General features: G+C 39.5%; 1 protein-coding gene across 2 annotated transcripts; it reads right to left on the bottom strand.

The window, feature by feature from the left end:
• Positions 1-3,560: 3,560 nt before the first annotated feature.
• On the bottom strand, positions 3,561-19,616 carry lhx1a (LIM homeobox 1a). Of its 2 annotated transcripts, none has more exons than XM_054795155.1 (5): positions 19,041-19,616; positions 16,976-17,199; positions 14,995-15,278; positions 12,047-12,212; positions 3,561-9,038 (listed from the first exon to the last, which is right to left on the bottom strand). In XM_054795155.1, exons 1-5 carry the CDS (start codon positions 19,208-19,210, stop codon positions 8,770-8,772), a joined length of 1,113 nt encoding a protein of 370 aa, XP_054651130.1. In that variant the 5' UTR covers positions 19,211-19,616; the 3' UTR covers positions 3,561-8,769. The 2 variants fall into 2 exon arrangements, with proteins under 2 accessions (XP_054651130.1, XP_054651129.1); XM_054795154.1 differs by having other exon boundaries at positions 3,562-9,149.
• Between the last annotated feature and the right edge of the window lie 1,933 nt (positions 19,617-21,549).

Raw genomic sequence — 21,549 nt, 5'->3', positions numbered from 1 at the left:
ACACTTGCACCCCAACTAAACCCCCTTATCATGTATTAACATGTATTATTTGTTACTGTACAAACTTTTATTTTCTATTATTAATTTAATATATCTACTCTATTATTATTATGACTATCAGCTAACGTTTCCTCCAGAGTATAAGTCGAGTATCAGTCCGAAGAAGAGCTAGCCAGAGGGAGGGGGTAATGTTTACACCAACAAGGACACAAACTAAAGCTACACCAGCTGAATTATTTTAAAGTAGCATAAATGCCAGACTACAAGCCGCTACTTGTCCAAATGTAAATGAATGTAAATTTACCCGATGTGTTGGCGCCAACGATGCCACTGCTTTTTTTGTGTTATTTTTTCCTCCATGTTTACCTGCGAAAGCGTACTGATTAGCGTCCTTTCCAATCATTGGTCGATCAATGAATCTCCTGCTGACTGATCCTCGTCTGGGCGACAGTGATGAAAAGTTTAACATTTTTCAACTCTCTCTGAGCCGGTGTGTGCATGATGACATGCACGAGCACAAAATTTCACATGCACAAATTTTGTGTGTCGCTTGGCTGGACGGTGATTCATGATAATTCCCCTATCGGTCAGCTTCCATTGAAAATGAATGGAGCAGAGATGATGTCGCCTCCCATAAACAATGATGCGGCTAATGTGGGCATAAAAGAACTACACTTCCCATGACGTCTCACTCATAGGTACGATTGCAAGGTTTACAGTGTGTCTTTCTGTGTAAATATTACAACATGGACTCCTGCAGCTTAAGACAAATTCAGATGCACTCAATAAAACCTCCGCTGTTTACTAAATGTTCCAATGTTGTTGAAGACACTTTCAATACATGACATGAGGCCTGGATGCATCCCGGTGTGTAGAAACGAATCAAACGGCCGTATTTTAACACCAAAACTTCATTTTTGTATTCACAAATGAATGAAAATAGAGTGAAAATCATCATCCACTAAGCTCTGCTTCTTCCCACTCTTTTATGGATGTGTTACGTGTAAACATGTGATGCAATGTAAATTGTTTTGCATGTTCCAAGTAAACTAAACCATTGCCAGGGTAGGAACGCTTGTGTTTACCGCTATAGTTCACCCTTAAAAACAGTTTTTTTTTTCATTGTGACATCGGCCACCAAGAACCCAAGTGAATATTTTTATGGCTTAAAATATAATTTAACAAGAAAAAAAAAATCAGCAGCAAAAATGGAAACATCTGCAGCAATTTTACAAAAATAAAGAAAAATCCATTCATCCATTTTCTATACCGCTTCTCCTCATTGGGGTCGCAGGGGTATGCTGGAGCCTATCCCAGCTGACTTCAGGCGACAGGCGGGGTACACCCTGGACTGGTCTCCAGCCAATGGCAGGGCACATATAGACAAACAACCAATCACACTCACATTCATACCTATGGACAATTTAGAGTAGCCAATTAACCTAACATGCATGTTTTTGGAATGTGGGAGGAAACCGGAGTACCCGGAGAAAACCCACACACGCACAGGGAGAACATGCAAACTCCACACAGAAATACCCAAGGGAGAATCAAACCCAGGTCTTCCAGATCTCCAGGCTGTTACTGTGTTGGTCAACATGCTAACCACTAGACCACCGTGCGGCCATGTTGTAATGTTGTAATCTAACGAGGAAAAGTTGTACTTTTACAAGAATAACGTAATATCGTGAGGAATAATCATTTCATTTTGTTAGCATAAAGTGGAAATATTAAAGAAAAAAGACGTTGTTTTTGTTTAAGTTGTGATATTATGAGAAACAAACAACAAATGAAGTTGTAATTTTTTGAAAATTAAGTTGCGGAAAAGTTGTAATGTTATGAGAATTAAAGTCAACATATTATGGGAATAAAGTCAAAATTCCGAGAAGAAAATAGAAAATTTCCAAGCAGAAAGTTGAAATAGTTGCAAAATAAAATAAAAAATAACGGCAGAAATGGAAAAAAAAAAAGCAGCTGTAATTTTAGAATTTTTGGAGAATAACATCAAAAATATTAACAGAAAAAAGTCATATTCTAACAAGAAAAAAGCTGCAATTTAATGAGAATAAACTCGTAATACTGAGGAAAAGGATATTATTTTAGTAGCATATATTAAAGAAAATATATTTTTAAAGAGTCATATTATCAGGAACAAACAAAACAAAACAAAGTTGTAATATTTGGAAGACAGTAGTGCCTCGTTGATGGCGGTTAGCCGGTTCCAGACCCGACAGCGATGAGTGAATTTCCACAAAGTAGGATTCAATATCCATCCGTCCGTCTTCTATGCCGCTTATCCTCACGTGGGTCGCTGGTATGCTGGAGCCTATCCCAGCTGACTTTACGCGAGAGGCGCGGTACACCTTGGACTGGTCTAGGATTCAAATATTAATAAATATGTCTTAATATAAATACATAATATTTTTGTAGTTAGAGCATAGAATGTTTGCATCACATTGCTCAACCGTAATGTGTAGACTACGGGAGCACTGCAGGGACACAAGAGACGGCCGCTGTTAGCCACTGAGCTAACTAGTTCGCCTCTCCTGTGTATTTATTCTAAACCTAAGAAATTGTTTCAAATGGAGTGGGGAAGTAGGAAAAACTAAGAAGCCAAAACCTTACCACTTTTTCACCTACAGTATGTGATAAAGCTGAGATTATCAAAGTTGCATCCTTTCATTTTTCACTATGTGGCCCTCAGCGTCAAACGTCAGGACACCCCTGCAATCATGGGATGTTATTGATCAGAAGTCTGGTTTTGTTCCATCGATTTCCACCGTTTAAAGACTCTCATGCACGCTGAAGTCTGCACTTTTTACATGAGTTCAAAAGGTTCATCTGCGTGACTGCGTCGTCATGCTGCCACACCTTGAACCCGATGTCTTAAGCCGCCACAGTCATGGGCTGCCAAGGTGGAATCTGAAGCAAGGGTTTGGGGAAAAATGTGACATCAGCATAAGTTAGGAAGCCACCTACATGGCCTGTGTTAAAAAGTGATTGCCACCAAACCTAATAACTGGTTGGGCCACCCTTAGCAACAACAACTGCAATCAATTGTTTGCGATAATTTGCAATGAGTCTCTTACAGCGCAGTGGAGGAATTTTGGCCCACTCATCTTTGCAGAATTGTTGTAATTCAGCCACATTGGAGGGTTTTCCAGCATGAAGCTCCTTTTTAAGGTCATGCCACAGCATCTCAATAGGATTCAGGTCAGGACTTTGACTAGGACACTCCAAAGTCTTCATTTAGTTTTTCTTCAGTCATTCAGAGGTGGACTTGCTGGTGTGTTTTGGATCATTGTCCTGCTGCAGAACCCAAGTTGGTTTCACCTTGAGGTCACCAAAAGATGGCCAGACATTGTCCTACAGGATTTTATGGTAGACAGCAGAATTCATGGTTCCATTTATCACAGCAAGTCTTCCAGGTCCTGAAGCAGCAGCAAAACAGCCCCAGACCATCAAACTACCACCACCATATTTTACTATTGGTATGATGTTCTTTTTCTGAAATCCGGCGTTACTTTTACTCCAGATGTAACGGGACACACACCTTCCAAAAACTTCAACTTTTGTCTCGTGAGACCACAGAGTATTTTCCCAAAGGTCTTTGGGATCATCAAGATGTTTTCTGGCAAAATTGAGACGCGCCTTAATGTTCTTTTTGGTCAGCAGTGGTTTTCATCTTGGAACTAATGCAGACCGTTTTTGCCCAGTGACTTTCTTACGGTGGAGTCATGAACACTGACCGTAACTGATGCAAGTGAGGCTTGCAGTTCTTTGGATGTTGATGTGGAGTCTTTTGTGACCTCTTGCATGAGTCATCGCTGCGCTCTTGGGGTAATTTTGGTTGGCCGGCCACTCCTGGGAAGGTTTACCACTGTTTCATGTTTTCACCATTTGTGGATAATGACTCTCACTGGTGGTTCACTGGAGTCCCAAAGCTTTAGAAGTGGCTTTATAACCTTTTCCAGGGCTGTCAATGGATTACAATATTTAATTGCATTTAATAGCATTTTGGTGATTTTTCATGGAAATCATAGGATCGATCGGAGCGCCCCTCGTGTATATTTGTATTTATTAACAGCTCCAAATCAACTGAAAATTGAACTCAAGCTAAAAGATAGCACACATGTCTGGAAATGTAATTGAGTAGATGAATTCACATGTTTGGAGTGTAGATGTATTTTCTGGGATTTCCGAGCATCCTTAAATGCAGCAGATTGCACTTCCGCAGTACGAGTTACCTTAGTGAGTGATAAGAAGATACACTTTCTTTGTCTTTCTGTTTATTTAGACCACACATATACGCATAAGAAGGACATTATTGTGATTTCCAGAGTGTCTGTGAATGCACCTTGTGATAGAGTGGTCAGAATGAGGAAGTGTTGCTCATTTGTGTCTTATATATCTCATTTTGTCTTATAATGTCTACTATATTGGGTAATAGGAGTGTAAAGGTAACTAGAGGGGTGTTATTTCATGTAAAGAGGGTTCTAATAAAGTTAAAAATCTTAAACTAATCCCTCATTTATGGCAGTTAATTGGTTCCAGACCCGACTGTGATAAGTGAATTCAATAGGATTCAATATTAACAAATGGAATTTTTTTTTAACGTTTTTTAACATTATTAGAGACCTCTAGACATGAAATAACAACCCTATAGTCACCTTTACACCCCTGTTAACCAATATAGTAGATATAGTCAAAGAAAACAAGACGTTAAACAAAAATAAGATAACATAGATAACATATTTGTTTGTTCTGCACAGAGTACTTCCAGTGTACTTCCTTCCTTGGTTTTATACTTGTGTTACCCAAATAGCAGACAGAATGAAAGTAAGTACGCCATGTAAGATGGAAATAAAACTCCTGCTCAGGCAGTGTCACAGTAAATGTGCCCCCTAACAACCTTAGTGAGGAGTCTAGTGCCTGTCTCACCGAACATCGACACCTAGTGGCCAATGTAGAATGTTACATTCCAATGCTTCTTCTGCCTTGTGTTTGTATTTTAGTTAGGGATGCATGTTAATTATTAATTATCGGGCCGACTTTAAAAACACGCTCCAATTAGGCTAAATTACCCGTAGTGTGCGGGTGAGCAAATCAAGCACGCCTCTTTCCTCCTGCCTGTGACGTTGACGGCCTGTCGTAACTTCCCCTGAGCTCACTCGTAAATAAAGATTCATTTTGCGTGCTAGTTGTACCAAATGCTCCGCAATGAGGGGACAAACCCATCAAGCACAGAAAAACCTTATAAGCCGCCTGAAACGCCAGCGCCGCGGCATTTGAAAAGTGCAAAAGGTTTGTCAGAGACCACCGGCTGCTCGGAGCGTGTGCCTGAATACAGTGCCCCTTGCTGGGCTACGCCAGGTGCCTCTTCCCACTCTATACTACGATTCTCCTGACCTCCGTAGCAGCACAAACTACATCCATCCATCCATTGTCTATACCGCTTCTCCTCTTTAGGGTCACGGGGGCATGCTGGAGCCAATCCCAGCTGACTTCGGGCGACAGACGGGGTATATATCGGTATCATATCGGTCTTGAAAAGCACAGTTATCGGTTTGAAAAAAATGATACCGTACATCTGTAATTTTAATTCATTTCGACATTTTTATGCTTGGTTTTAAAATCTCGCTTCGTTCTCTTAGACCCAGTCTTGTGTGTCGTCTCGTCTCATGAGCTGTGTCTCGTGACACCCCTAGTATCCAGTATTTGTATCTTCCTAATCAATAGTTAGTGAATCGATCACTGCTCATGTGTGCGTCAGCCATTGGGAGGGAAGGAGCAGCTTCCACAAGCATGTTCCACCATCAGCACTTAAACTGTTTGGATCTTGACTCCTTTGGAGACACAAATGAAAGCCGGCTAGGGAGGTCACATGAAGAGTTTTATGAATGCACTGTCAGCGTCATCAAAGTTTGCCTCCCAACACAATTTGTGACATTCTGCACATGATGATGTAACAATATTTGTGCTATTCTTTTATTTGGCAACTACGCTGCTTGAGTCATTGTTCAACCTTTTTTCTTTTTTTTTTTTGTAAACAACATTTCGTACAAACTAGCACAGTGAAGCAAAACCCCAGCGAGTGTATTTTCTTCATACAAAAGAAATGAAATCAATACAAAAGTTTGGTTGGTTGCTTGGAACATTTTATGTGGACAGGCTTCTAAAACACGCTCTTCTGGACTCCTGAATTTTATATAGATCACGTAAACAGTTGACTGTTCTAAGTCCCATTTTCAACCCCAGTCGGAGATTTTTTTTTAGAAGGTAGACTTCATTTAAACAATTTAAGTTCAGTTCCATGTGAAATAAAGGGTTTGCAGTCCATTGTTTGCCTTTTGAAGGCGGCTTTCCACAGATTTGGTGGACATTCTGACACCAAAAGAACACAAAGAAAAAGCCCCGACAAAGGACAGTGTCATTCTCTGACCTTCAGAGACAGTGTCAATATGGCAGTCCGAGGGAGGGACTTGTGAATAAATACAATAAAATACAAAGTCTGAACACTGCTCAGTTTGGCGCACAAGCAACCTTTGGCCGGATTGTTGTGATGTGTGCATAAAGCTATTCACGTCTTTGACAGGAGGACGTACAAGGGATGTTGAAATGTCTTCTCACGCTCTCACGATGAGTGTTTGGTCGCTAAGCCAAGTCGCTAGCTTTTATTGTCGGCATTTCCTGTTTCCGTCTGGCAATTTTCCTGTTTTGTGCTTTTGTTTCGTCCACAGCTGACGTGACTTCCAGCGCTGGGCGGCGCCACGAGGCACGTCGGCAGCCGTTCTTCTGGCGTGCGGCTGGAAAAGGAAGACGCCGGATCGTAGCGCTTACATGCGTTTGCATCACGACGCCTCCCTCATCACACTTTCTGCACTTTCTGAATTTAACTCTTTTACTTCTATCATTTTGTCCTTTTCTTTTAAACTGCGTCTTCCTGTTAAGTGCCTCGCTGCCCCGTTCAGGTGTTCCCTGTTGTTTTATTTAGGGTGCCTTTTGTCACGCCCCTGCACCATCGTTATGTTTAATTTTGCATCTGTTTGATTTTTTGGACTTTACCGCTTTTTATGAGCCGTGTACTCGGGCAGGGTGTCCAGGGTCCAAAGATGAAACACGTTTGTCTTCTTGTGTTTACGGGGTATCCAAACTTTTTCTTTAAGCGAGGGCCACATAGCGAAAAATGAAAGGACGCAACTTTTCCACATGGCTATTTTGTCAAGATATGCTAAGAAGTTATATATATTTCAAGAAAAAAACTGCATCTCATCCTTACAGGTGAAGAAACCTGTTATTAATATCAACTTCACTCTTTGCTCTTTTTCCCCATTTGTGTCGTTTTTGTTTTAATTTTCCAAATATTTAAACTTTCTTCTTCTATAATGTTCATACATTTTCTATACATAATATTATGACTCTACTCCCATAATATTATGACTTTATTCCCATAATAATATTGCTTACAAGATGATTTTCCAAAAATTACAACTTTATTCATTGTTTTTTTTTATATAATATTTTTTCTTTAGTATTTCAACTTTATGCTACAAAAACATAATATTATGAGTTTATTCTCTTAAAATTGATACTTTTTTCTGATGAGAATATTACTTTTTTTTGTCTTAATATTTTAACTTTCTTCTTGTAAAATTATAGCTGTTTTTTCATTTATGCTGTTGTTTTTTTCCCTTTTCCAACCATTTCTCCTTGCCTCTTATAAATAAATTATTCATTTATTTATTATTTATTAATTTATTTCCATCTTTATTTTGACTTTATTCTCATAACTTTAGAACTTTTTCCGCAACCTAATTTTCCACAAATTAAAACTTTATTCATTGTTTTGTTTGTTTGTCGTAACATTAGACTTTAAAAAAAGCACATATTTTTCTTTAATACTTCAACTATATGCTACTAAAAACAATATTAATTTTCCTCATAATATTATGAGTTTATTCTCATAAATTGCTACTTTTTTTCTCGGTAGAATACAACTTTTTTTTCTCAATATTTTGAGAAAATGACAGCCTTTTTTTTGCTGTTGTTTTTGTTAGTTTGCCAAATATTTCAATTTTCTTCTTGTAAATTTTATTTTCGGAGTTATGACTTTATTGCTATAATCTTTTGACTTTCTGCAACCTGATTTTCCAGAAATCACAACTTTATTCATTGTTTTGTGTGTTTCTCGTAATATTACGACTTTTTTTTAAAGTCTTTTTTCTTATTTCTATTTTATGCTATTAAAATTCTTTTTTTTTCCCCTCAGAATTTTATGACAACTTTTTCTTGTCAGATAACAATTTTTTTCTCTTAATATTTTTACTTTATTCCTGGAAAACTACTGCTGACTTTTAACATTTTTGTTCTTGTTTAGTTTTTTTTTGTTTTCTTATTAGTTATGTTTTTTAGAATGCCCCCCGGGCTGCACTTTGGACACCCCGGCTGAAGAAGTCACACTAATTATTGAAGGAACGCTGTAGTCCCACCCAGCGCCACCAATGATATCATTTCGGGATGAAACAAAGCCTAAAACAGGAAATGCAGGTGGAAAAAGGAAATGACAACAATAAAGGTGCCTCGGGTGCACAAAGAAAGGGAGATGAAGGCCGTCATGTCCAATCTTGGGTTAGTATCAATAAATAATAAATAAGAAATGATAGAAAAAATGTTTCTGTGGTATGGACCAAACCCTGTTGGTATCCGTGTCTTAATCCAGCCCACAACTCCAGAACCCCCAGGTCCTAAGAGTCCAGTCCCGCCAGAGCGCTACCACACAGTGGCCTCGTTCATTTCTGTGGGCGGATGCGACAAATGGTTGCTGTATCCGTTGGCGTTCAGAGACAGCGAGGTAAAGGGCGGGCTCGGGCCAAACACCTCGGAGGACATACTGTGCAGGGTCCCCGGGATGCCGGGCTCTGGGCTCGGAGAGTCCCCAGGGTGGTGGGACATAATATCGGAAAAGCGCTGCACGTCGCTGGATGGATGGTGGCCTGGAAGGGGGTGGTCCATACCTCCCAGGGGGGTGCCCGTGGGGCCTGAAGAGGGCACAAAGGGGAGATCAACTGGGGTCTGGGCTTGCGATGAAGGTGGCCCCTGAGGAAAGAAGTCATAGTTCCCTCCTGGACCGTAATATTCACTTTGATAATCTGCAGATTGACAAAATGAACATAAATTAGCTTGGGGAAGAATCGGAGCAGGAATAACACGGCAGACAAATTCACTGAATAGAAATATCTTTGATTTATATTGCAGAAGGGAAGAGCCGCGCTGTATTAGTCACGGAGCACGTTACACTTCATTCACTCCAAACTACAAAGGGGTGGCGAGAACAATGAGGCCGCAAAATTAATTAAAAGTATGTCCATTTCATCAGCAATTCCACAAAAGCAGTTCACCCCATCCATAAAATATAAAGCACTTGATTTATTTGAAACCCATGAAGGCCTGACATTCCAAATCTCCCTCTCAACCTCGACCATACTATCTTATGTTTTTTTTGTTTGTTTTTGTTTTACATATGCTACAGTACATATGCTATCTTTGTGATGGTTATTGACGTGGGGAGAATCCAAAATATGCCAACCCATAAGAGTCCAGAGCAGTAAAATGATGGCGGACACTGCACACCACATACAAGACATTCATGGTGTTTTTGTAAAAAAAAAAAAATCATTTTTCATACATTGTTCATGCTAAATGTATTCTTGATAAGTTTTTGTGTTGCACAAATCCCTGCCCGACACGCTGTCAATTTGGAGAAGCCAGATCCTGGGCTAGTCACGTGACTACCATATTTTGCACCTATAATTCATTGAGTTGAGCTTGTTGTGATGCAGTTAGGTATGCAAATGGAATGATACCGAGCATACCGAATGCGTTTTGTCACAGAACGTTTTCAAATACGCTCCTGTCTGTAAGTAATGTGCAAGTATAATGATATGACGGCCGTGTGGATTGAGAAATGTGCTATTTTAGACAGCGGTGTTGTTTCATTCGGACACGAATTATGTCTAGCTTGTGCGGATCGATACTGAAATACCGATACTTCTGATGCCAGCTCTTCGTGCTCTAGAATCGATTCTCAAATCAAAATATTGATACTTCAGTCATTTGTCATTTAATGTTTGTCTGAAAAGCTTGTCTTTTGAAAGGATGACCGACCATAAGTGAGCCATGTGTCAATTGTGAATGAAGTTTTCATTCGTCAGTGCTTCTTCATAATTAATCATTTCTTTTCATGTTTTTTTTATTGTATTTATTTTCTTTTTTTATTGTTTAAAATACCATTTTCACATATTTTACATGATTTGTTTTTTTTCTGTTGTATATCAGCTTGGCTAAATTGTAAATCACCTCGCTACCTAAACATACTTCAGGTTTTAAAATAAATAAATACACTGATAAAAGTCATTATTACATTATTTATTACAATTAATAATTTATTTTATTAATAAATTCATTTCATGTCTCCTGCTCTTTCCCTGTGATAAGAAATACACAACTTTTTAAAAATGTACCAGACACATGAGGTGAATTTGCAAGTATCGGTATCAGACGGTATCGCCGATACCAGCCTGAATTTGATTAAATATCGGATAGGAAACAAAATCAGTAGTATCGCACATCACTCGAGATTGCAGCTGCTGAATGAGAGCCTGACTAACTAAATACACACGTATGATTTTCACTCTGTTTTCATTCGTGTGTGAATACAACAATCAAGTATCGCTGTTAAAATACGGCAGATTGATACGTTTCTACTCACTCGGGATGCGTCCAGGCTTCATGTCACGTATTAAAAGTGTCTTCTTCCACAACTTTCTGACATTTGTTTAACAGCTAAGTTGTTATTGTATCCATGGACTTCAAAAAAGTGATTTATTTCAGTTTAGTTTGTGTCCTGGTTGGTGTAAACATTGCCCCCTCCCTCTGGCTAGCTCTTCTTGTCTTGTGAATGTAGTGTTGTTAGGAGAGGCGTTGTGACACTCCTTAAAAAAACGCTAAATGACACTTACAGTCCATTTACGGCCATTTATATATATTTTTTCTCTTTGTGACTCATGTGTGCTATTATGCAGCGATATCCAACAACTGTTATCCGATCACCCGCTCACTCATCAAGATGAGACGTTCGCGAATGAGTCGATTCTTCCAAACGGCTCTTAGAGGTGACCGATGAAAACCAATTTGCAGATATTAGAACACAGTCGTCCCTTGCTGTATCGCGGTTCCAATATCGCTCCCTCACTATATCGTGTTTTTATTTAATAAATGATGGCTGTTTTCGTGGTTGACTATGGCCTATTATTAGTCCAAAAATATTGAAAGACAAGTCATATGTAGTATTGTGGTCACAAGGCCTCAGTAATGTTATGAGACACTGCATGCAGACTGGCTACTGAGCCAAAGAATAACAGGAGTGTAAAAGTGACGATGTGGGTGTTATTTTATGTCTACGCGGTCTTACAATACAAAACCCGTATTTAGAAAGTCCTAAACAGGATTTCTATGCTCTGACTCATTTCAAATGTGACCAAAAAAGAGTGAAATGTGTGTTATTATGCAGCGACATCTAACAACTGTTATCCAATCACACACTCACACATCACGTTCAGGAATGAGTTGAGTCTTTTGAACGGCTCTTAGAGGTGACCGATGAAAACCGATTAGCAGATATCAGAATATAAGATATAGGTTCTTAGAACTGGGAATCGGTTTTCATTATTCACTTGTAAGAGCCATTCAAAAGGTTCGACTTGTTCGCAAACGTCACATCTCTAAGCCACAAAAGAGAACTCGATGCAACAATGGCGAGTCCGACGTAAACGCTAAGAACCAAAGGCAAGGGCAGTGCCAGTCGGTGACTCGTAAGTCTCACGAGTAAGTGAGTCGCTCTAATCTCATCAAACATCCCTCAACGCCGCCACAAGGATAAACTCAATTCTGTCATAAAAGTAACACAATAATTACTTTCAATGGTAGCTAATTGTATTTATAAAGTGTTATAAATAGACGTTTTAGTGCAGTTAAGTAGAGAACACACCTCCGTAGTAAGAGAAAGGCCCGTTGGGGATAAGCTCTCCAGGTTCCAAGCGGTCCACCAGCGTCCTCATCCGCCTTGGGCTCCTGAAAAACGCATGCCTCCGAGCTCCGAGTGCACTCAGCTGCTTCATGCGCCTCTCTTTGGAACGCCGGTTCTGGAACCAGACCTGCATATGCACACAGAGACAGACATTTTTTTGTAGAAATGGTTTTAAGTCAAATCATTAATCACAGACGGTAAACCGTGTTCACGGTCGATTTCACCACCAGCAGTTTTTTCCCCTTTTTTGGGGGGAAATACAAAATTGTAACCTTGTAAAATAGCGTTAGTTACATGTGTAGATTCACATTAAAACTGATCAAATGTATCAAAATACATGAATCCATAAAGTTTGGACATATAATATGCATACGTCATGCAAAAAATGAATGAATTAAGTGTTTAAAATAAAGACGTATCATAAAAGAACAAAATATTTACAGTGGTGTGAAAAAGTGTTTGCCCCCTTCCTGATTTCGTTTTTTTTTTTGCATGTTTGTCACACTTAAATGTTTCAGATCATCAAACAAATTTAAAATACGTTTACAATTTCATTTTAGTCAATGACAACACAACTGAACACAAAATGCAGTTTTTAAATGAAACTTTTCATTATTAAGGGAGGAAAAAAATGCTAACCTACATGGCCGTGTGGGAAAAAGTGATGGCCCCCTAAACCTAAGAACCAACCCTTAGCAGCAACGACTGCAATCAAGCGTTTGCGATAATTTGCAATGAGTCTCTTACAGCGCTGTGGGGGAATTTTGGCCCACTCATCTTTGCAGAATTGTTGTAATTCAGCCACATTGGAGGGTTTTCCAGCATGAAGCGTCTTTTTAAGGTCATGTCACAGCATCTCAATAGGATTCAGGTCAGGACTTTGACTAGGCCCCTCCAAAGTCTTCATTTTGTTTTTCTATATATTGTATTTATTGTTTTATGTCTTGATTTTTGTTATCATCATCGTATCATATTTTGCTATATCGTTTCTGTGTGCAGGTGTACCTAATATTGTGACCTATCTTAGTTCTTACTTTTAAAAAATGTGAATCTTTTTTGCAAAACGCAAAATTACACAAAGCAAAATGTGCAAATATGATGTAAAGTAACGTTAGAACACTTAATATATCCAAATACAAGGTTTCCATGAAGTGTGGGTGTGTTATATACACACATTATGCACAAAAAGGTTTCATTTGACTCATAAATAAATTTGAAAATAAATAACAACTTCAATATTATATACTTCAACTTCAATATTTTCTATAAAACATGTATAATAATGTAAATATTATATTAAACCGCAAATATTCACTTATACATGCAACCCATCATTTCAAATATTTTATAGATGAAATTGAATCATATATATATATATATATATATATATATATATATATGATTCAATTTCATCTATAAAATATATATATATATATATATATATATATATATATATATATATATATATATATATATATATATATGTGTATATATATATATATGTGTGTGTGTGTGTGTGTGTCTTGGCTGAAAATGCTGTCGGCATGGCTAAATATGATCACATAACGTCAGCTGTGCCAAAAGTCCCAGCAGCCAGACGCCAGTTGGCCAATTTTCCTTGCGATGTGCGCCAGGAATTTCAAAAAGCCATAAATGACCCATTTCCTAATCAACCTCACCAGTCGGCCAACCTTTTTTTTTTTTTGAATGAATTCCATGTGACTGTGCAGTTCAATTGGAATAGGATGCTCGTAAATCGGGGTGACGAATGTGAGAGAATGGATCCTGCACGCTCATGCCAGTCTGCCAGCTTGTCTTGACACCTCGCCAAACCGTAGAAGCTGTTGCACGACACCTTTTCATGCACGCGTAAACTCAAAAAAGATGCATGGTCACCATCCCCAAGACGCATGTCTGGAGAATGGGACGTCCAAAAGCGTCGGACGTCCCATTCTCAGATGCTAACTTTCACTGGGTTCAAGTTTCACTGACTCGCGGGTGCTCGAAGAAGATACCAGTTACACTGACGAGTGCTCAATGAAGACTCAAGTTTCATTGACTCACAGATGCTCAACAAAACCTTGAGTTCCACTGACTCACGGATACTCGAAGAAGACTTGGGTTTCACTGACTCGCGGGTGTTTGACAAAGTTTTGACTTTCATTGACCCACAAGTTTGAGTTTCACTGATTCGCGGGTGCTCAACAAATTCTCAAGTTTCACTGACTAGTGGGTGCTTGGCAAAGACCAACGTTTCACTGATTCACGGGTGCTCGACAAAGACTCACATTTCACTGACTCACTGGTACTCAAAGAATATTCAGGTTCCACTGACTCGTGGGTGCTTGACAAAGACTCGAGTTTCACTAACTCCCGGGTGCTCAAAGAAGACTCAAGTTTTACTGACTCACTGATTCTTTATGGGACTCGAGTTTGAATGACTCACGGGTTTGCATTTCACTGACTCACAGTTGCTGGACAAAGATGCAAGTTTCACTGACTCGTGGGTGCTTGACAAAGACTCGAGTTTCACTAACTCCCTGGTGCTCAAAGAAGACTCAAGTTTTACTGACTCACTGATGCTTTATGAGACTCGAGTTTGAATGACTCACGGGTTCGCATTTCACTGACTCACAGTTGCTCGACAAAGATGCGAGTTTCACTTACTCGTGGGTGCTCGATGAAGACTCGAGTTTCACTGACTCGTACATACTTAACAAAAACTCAAGTTTCGCTGGCTCGGGGGTGTTCAAGACACACTTGAATTTCACTAGCTTAACAAAAACTCCAGTTTCATTGACTCACGGGTACTCGATGAAGACTCGTGGTTCATTTACTCGCGAGGTCCAACAGGTGGCGCCAAATCTATTTGTGGTGGTCCAAATGTATTTGTGGCGGGCCTGTCTTACCTGGATGACCCTCATGTTGAGACCGGTCTCCTGTGCCAGTTGCTCCCTGATGTGTCTGGTGGGTTTGGGGGTGGCGGCAAAGGCCGCCTTCAGCGTCTCCAGCTGCTTGGCCTTGATGGTTGTCCGCGGGCCGCGTCGCTTGCCACCCAGATTCTGGTCATCGTTTTCGTTATTTACAGTTTCCTTATCCGAGAGGGCAGCGATCTCCGTGTCCTTTAGGACCACGTCGTCCTGGAGGGGGTCTTGAGAGTCCGGGGATAAACTCGGGTCACTGCATGCCGTGACTGAAAATGTAAATATTACAAAGATGAACATTAGAATCCCACGAAAAATGACAGTACAGGATGGACATAAAGTAGTGATGCAGTACACTTTTAGCTTCATGCACAGATTTTTGGTTATTCATTTTAGATACTGTATATCTTTTTCTTGCAAGCCTCCCGGGCTTTAAGGACTGCGGAGGTCTAAATAGCTGATATGTATATTTACACAATATGCAACACATCCCCCTCTTTTTATTAACAACTTAGAATTTGGAAGTAAAACATCAAGCGTTCATTTGGATTCCGCTACCAAATATTTATATTGACATTACTGGATTCCTTTGTCTTTTGTGGAGCACATTTTTTCACACTAGCCCTTAATTGGCATATTGTACAAGTCAAATTAACGGATTATTAATGAGGTATATGATTACATATTGCAATACTTGCTAAGACGTGGATGTTTTGCTGAGATACTTTAGCACGGTGGTTCCAAAACTTTTTACAGCAGCGTACCCCTTCAGACATTTCACTTGAAGCCACGTACCCCCTACTGCAGCACACTTCAAAAACATAACCCGTTTTTACTTTAAATTTAAATATGAAACATAACCAATTGGTTAATTAAAGATGTAAATTTCTCTTGGAAATGAATAAAGTATGGAAGTATCGGTGCTACATACTGTAGCTTTGATTTTAGCCGGATGTTGGGACCCTTTGAATGGGTTGAACATGATTAATTATTGATTAATTAGATACCAAATTGAAAGGGAAAGTTGAACAAACATGATAAAGCAGTATCCAAAGTACAAAAATATATACAAGAAGCGATAGAACCTCGTTTTCAGGGGAATCTCTCTTCTTTCTTCCTGACACGAACATACATTGACAGGTTTTCACAGTGCGGGGATTGGAGCACCAATATAAATTAAACCTTCAAGATGAAACACTCTTAATACGCAACATAATCATCAAACTTACTTATTACTTACTTATTCATGTAATTCACACAGAGCAATGAAGAACTTCGTGCCGTGTCTCCTTCTTTATTCCTTCTTTCTGCTATGGCGGTGCGCTCCGTGCTATGAGGCGGTCGTAATTGTGCTCGGAAAATTGTTTTTCATTTTTATTCACGTGGCCCCAATGACAATTGTCGTACCCCACTTTGGGAACTTAGGGTTTAGCATATATGAACATTGCTTTTAGCATCTCTAATACACAGAATTGATCATTTTATGAAAATGCTCTGTGTGATGTTATTTTTATTTTTTGAGAATGGTATTTATTCCAGCGGTTTGTAGGGTTTTTTCATGTTAAATCATGAAATGATTAAAGCTTTTTGCAAAAAAAATGAACCCAACCGTGGATAACACGGTTCGGTAACGTACCGAACCGTGATGATATGGTAGCATTACACCCCTTCTTTTTATGGAATGTAATTTTAAAAAACGAGCCCAACATGATCAGTGTTTGTTTTTTTTCATTTATTCGATGGTCCCTGAACGCACCACGGTGACTGCACGTGGGATGCCACGTAACACAAAAGTTATCACAGCGAATTGTATTCATATAACATACATATTTGTATTTTTTGCTGTTGTTTTATTTTTCATCTACGGTCCGGCATTTTGAAGCTAAAGAAAAGACATCTTCATAAATCGCCCCCAAAATCTCGGACCATCAGCACTCACGCATGCGCGTCACGACCACGTCCGTACCTGAGAGGAGGTTGACGTCTTTCACGCTGGCGCTGCTGACGTAATCGTCCTTGCAGACGAATTTGTTCTCGTCGATGATGTAGAGCTCCTCGCCGGTGGAGAGCTGCTTGTTGCACATCATGCACGTGAAGCAGTTGAGGTGGAACACTTTGCTCCGAGCCCTGCGGACCAGGTCGCTGGGGGAGATGCCCTGCGAGCACCCGCCGCACTTGGTGCCGAACCGCCTGCACGCACGGGAGAGAAAGCTTGTTTGTTGTTGTTGTTGTGTGGAAAGGTCACCTTTTTAATTCGGTCCCGTGTCTACGTTGCAGCAAATATGATTTCTATGTCACTCATCCATTTCCACTGGCATATTTATCAGAGAAAAAATACCTGATATGTATATATTCACTTATAATAATAATACTGTATTAAAATGTGTATCAGTAATGTCCACAAATTTGTTTATTGCTTTGTAATAAATGTGTTGAATTGTGTGCAGAATTTTTATCGTATTATTTTATGTTTGGTTTTGAACTGCATTTCATTGCCAGCATTGCCCAACAATGTGAAAAAGCGATGAAATTAAATTGTTAAATATTATGAAGTGCAATATATTATAATTATTTAAGTGCAAGTTATTACAATAAGTATATTATTATTATTATTACACTTTTTTATTTTATTTTGTCGTATTGCCTCTGAGTGTATGATGTTTCTGATTTAGATATTTATTGATGCTTGGATTAAATTAGATGGAAACCTGGTGTTATTATTATCATTGTTCTTATTTGATGATTATTATTTTTGGAAATCAGTTTTTCTTTTCCGCCATGTTTGGAATGCAGTACAACAAAGTAATTCGTTTATTTTTATAATTTTGAAAATTGGCATTCGTTTGAATTGTGTGACATGCGATATTTCATAAAAATGGCAAGATAAAAGTAACATTTTTAGCAGTTTTCCGTAACAATCCGTGCTTTATTCAAAGCCCATTAAGGCAAACGCAATAGCATCAATGCAATATTTACTTTGTGTTTAAAAAAAAACGTGTATTGGCTGTCTGTGATTGTGTTGTGTCGTGTGTGTGGACTTGATCTTTTCTCAAATAGTTTGCTATTCAAATCCACTTAGGTGCGCTCCGGTGGCCCGGGTTTGAACCTGGGTGCTACTGCGCGGCTTGTTTGCGGGAAGTGTGATTTCCGCCCCGCTGAGCCGTAAAGCACACTCGTTTAATGTCGCTTCCCCCTCTTTTTCTTTCTTTCTTTCTTTCTCTTTTTTTTGCATAAGAATCCAAATGAAGAAGCTTTTAATTAGCCCCTCCTCATCAAAGCTTACTGGGTGCAAACACAAGTCTGCGTGTATGATTAATGAAATACGTTACAAATGGCAGCAATCTGCGCGCGTGTGCGTGTGTGCATGATTCATATTTTAGCGTGAAAATATTTATTTCGTGTATTTATCGCAGCCCGTGCACATAAAGCCCTTTACAACACGTTTCTTACAAAAAATCCAACATACCATCAATTGAGTTTTTATTACATAGATATATGTTTTAGTACAAGGGCCACCCGGTATAGTTCACTGTTAGGTATGTTTTTAGTATTCTATATTCTATATTCTATGGTGTTTATTGTATTTTCTCTCTCCGGTTTGAATGTTGAATAACAACTGAAAGCGCTGATTGATGCATTGGGAAATATATACTGACTAAAATGTTGGTTAATAATTCCATACACGACAGTTAAATATTACCCGAGTCCATAGTTTTTAATGGCTCCCAATAAGCACCTATTTAAATATTTATACTGAAAATGGACTAAAATATTCATCATTAATTAGCCGTAGCTCATGCTATAATAGACTACAATTATATTACATAGTATGTTACTCTGATTTGACAACCAAAAACACTCGGTGTCCAAAAGTGGGGTTTTTTTTGTTGTTTTTTACCAAATGAAAAATCTGAAAAAAAAATATCTGGACACCCGGTCTGACAATGTATCATTTAAATAATAATAATAATAATAATAATAATAATAATAATAATAATAATAATAATAATAATGGTCTTTTCATTGCTTACCTAAAGAAATCGTTTTTGCAGTAAAGTCTCCCCTCCCGAGAAAAGCACTTCTCTGTCAAATTGCACTTGCAGTCGCAGCACTGCACACACTTGACGTGCCAGGCTCGGTCCAGCACGTTGAGCAGAAAGCGGTCCAAGATGGGCCTCTCGCACCCGGCGCAGTGGACCATGGCTCGGCCGGACGACGATGCTCGCACACGGACGAATTCAGCAGCAGGGCCCGCGCATTGGCGGACTTGGTGGCTCTCTCCTCGGACCGGCTGCTGCTTGGATCACGCGTGCCGTAAAAAAAATAAAAAGAAAGAAAGAAAGAAAGGTTCGGCGTCCAAAAAGAAAGAGGCGCTCATTGATTGGATCCGGGCTGAGAGAGAAGCGGTCTGTTTATCCGGGCGCACTTGGACTTGGGTCTGACTGATATGTCACAAAAGGGGCCAGAAGAACATGGTATCGAACATGGTATCCACACTTCTAGCAGCTCTGGATCATCCTGGATGTCCGTGCATGGACGCTCCGGTGGTTCCGGTGGTGGTGGTGATGGGGATGCATGCCCTCAGCCTCCGGAGCTGTGATGCGACAGGTCTGCACCGCACTGCCAGGATGTGGAAACTCCAGCCCGACCTTATTCCCAGCCCGCTGACGTCACAGCCCGCCGGACCAATCAGCGAGGCCGTGCAAGCCGGAGCGCAACAAACCCAATCTTCATCCAGCCAGCATCCTCCCATATTGAAGACTCGACGGCAAAGATGTGGAGGAGCTGCCATGAAAAGCAGGTATCAGGACAAATATTTCTATGAATATTGCTCAGGTGTTTTCACGTGTGTATTTCTTCTTGTAGTCATACTGCGCTGGTAGTGTAGGATGAAAAACAAACCAGGATGCTGGTATTCTTGCAGGGTGTTGTCTCGGGTGTGAAGTGAAAGACGGGCAGGTTCTAAAGTTGACAGCTCCGGCGGCCCAGACCTCGGATGATTCATTAAGCTTCAATCCACTTCAAGACCACTTTCAAAGTGTAAACACCACCATTCCATTTCTTAGCCACTTCCTAGCAGAGACTCATCACCTCTTCCGCTGTTGGGAAATCTATTTGTCAACATATTTGCATTTTTATTCAAAATGTGTCCTCGTTTTTATGAATGGGACACAGTCAGATTTGTGTGTAAATACTTTATTGATGACTTTGCACATTTATAGACGAAGAAGAATATCACCAAAGATATCTGTGCGTATTTAGTCCTCCTGTCCCGGTCCAGCTGGCAGGTTCCGTTTACCGGGACAGACAGGGGTGACAAGACGGGCGACATCTTGTGTTTTTTCATTTGTAAATGCAGCACGGAAACAACAAACTTTTGTTTTTTCGCTACAAGATAGAAGATGTAGAACATAAAGACGAATGAAACTAGGAAAACGCGAATGAAAATATGGGATGTAAGCACTCTTACATGCAAAAAAAAATGTTTAAAACCTTTCATTCCCAAAGTAACGCTAAATAATTTTTTGTGTAAAGTTACGGTTAGAAATGGGAATCGTCTTAACCGGTAAAAACGACGAATATAACACATTCTTCATCTGTGCAGCACAGATGCTTACTTGAAATTGAACAAAGAACATATGCTCATTGAAAATAATTGAAAGTGACATGTATAGAGTGCTTTGTTAGCAGTTTGAATACTAAAAATATACAGTAGCCTCTCTTCAATGCAAAAAATAGTATTTTGTATACCTTTAAAGCAACAACAAAGGCCTTTTCCAGTTATGTTTCGAATTGGGATTTGCAGCGCGTGTCTTAACCAATAAGAATGGTGACTATAGCACATACGTGTGGTGTTTTGTTGTTGTAGTTGTCAAATATCCCCAACTGATGTGGAAGATGTTATTTTTCATGCTAAATGCGTTCTTCATTTGTGCAGCACAAATGCTTACTTTACATTGAACAAAGAGCATATGCTCATTGAAAGTCATTGAAACAGTGACGTGTGTTGAGTGCCTTATTAGCCATTTCAATGCTAAAAACCACTAGCTTGTTTTGAAGAAATAGTAAAAAGAGTTTTATTGTGATAATTGACATTCCATTAAAGCATTACAATGGATTTAGAGTGGCCTTTTGGAAATGATACATAGTCACATGGCCGTCACGTGGCAACCACTCCTAAATTTGTCCTCGACTCGCTTCGTTTTTTAAACTTTCTTTGCGGTTTAAATCCTGCATGCAGATCTGTGCAAAGAAATGTGCAAAGAAATGGAAAGAAATATCAAATATAGTCGATATCAGGATGATACTGTGGTGTAAAAACGGCCCGGGAGATTTGGGGTTTATGAAGTGCAGACAAGTGAAGTGGCACACGGTGGAGATAATTAATCTGCGATAATGAAGGAGACGGAAGATGCATGCAATCATTAATTCTTATCGTGACACGTTTATTTGTCTCCCTTCTCCTCCCCGGGCTCACGCTGCGTGTGCGTGTGCGTGCGCGCGTGTGTGCGCGCGTGTTGATAAAGGAAGGAGTCGTTA

Source organism: Dunckerocampus dactyliophorus, chromosome 12 (assembly GCF_027744805.1).
Source record: "Dunckerocampus dactyliophorus isolate RoL2022-P2 chromosome 12, RoL_Ddac_1.1, whole genome shotgun sequence".
Classification (NCBI taxonomy): domain Eukaryota; kingdom Metazoa; phylum Chordata; class Actinopteri; order Syngnathiformes; family Syngnathidae; genus Dunckerocampus; species Dunckerocampus dactyliophorus.
Note: the sequence above shows the minus strand (reverse complement) of the source record. Positions and strands in the feature narration are given on the sequence as shown.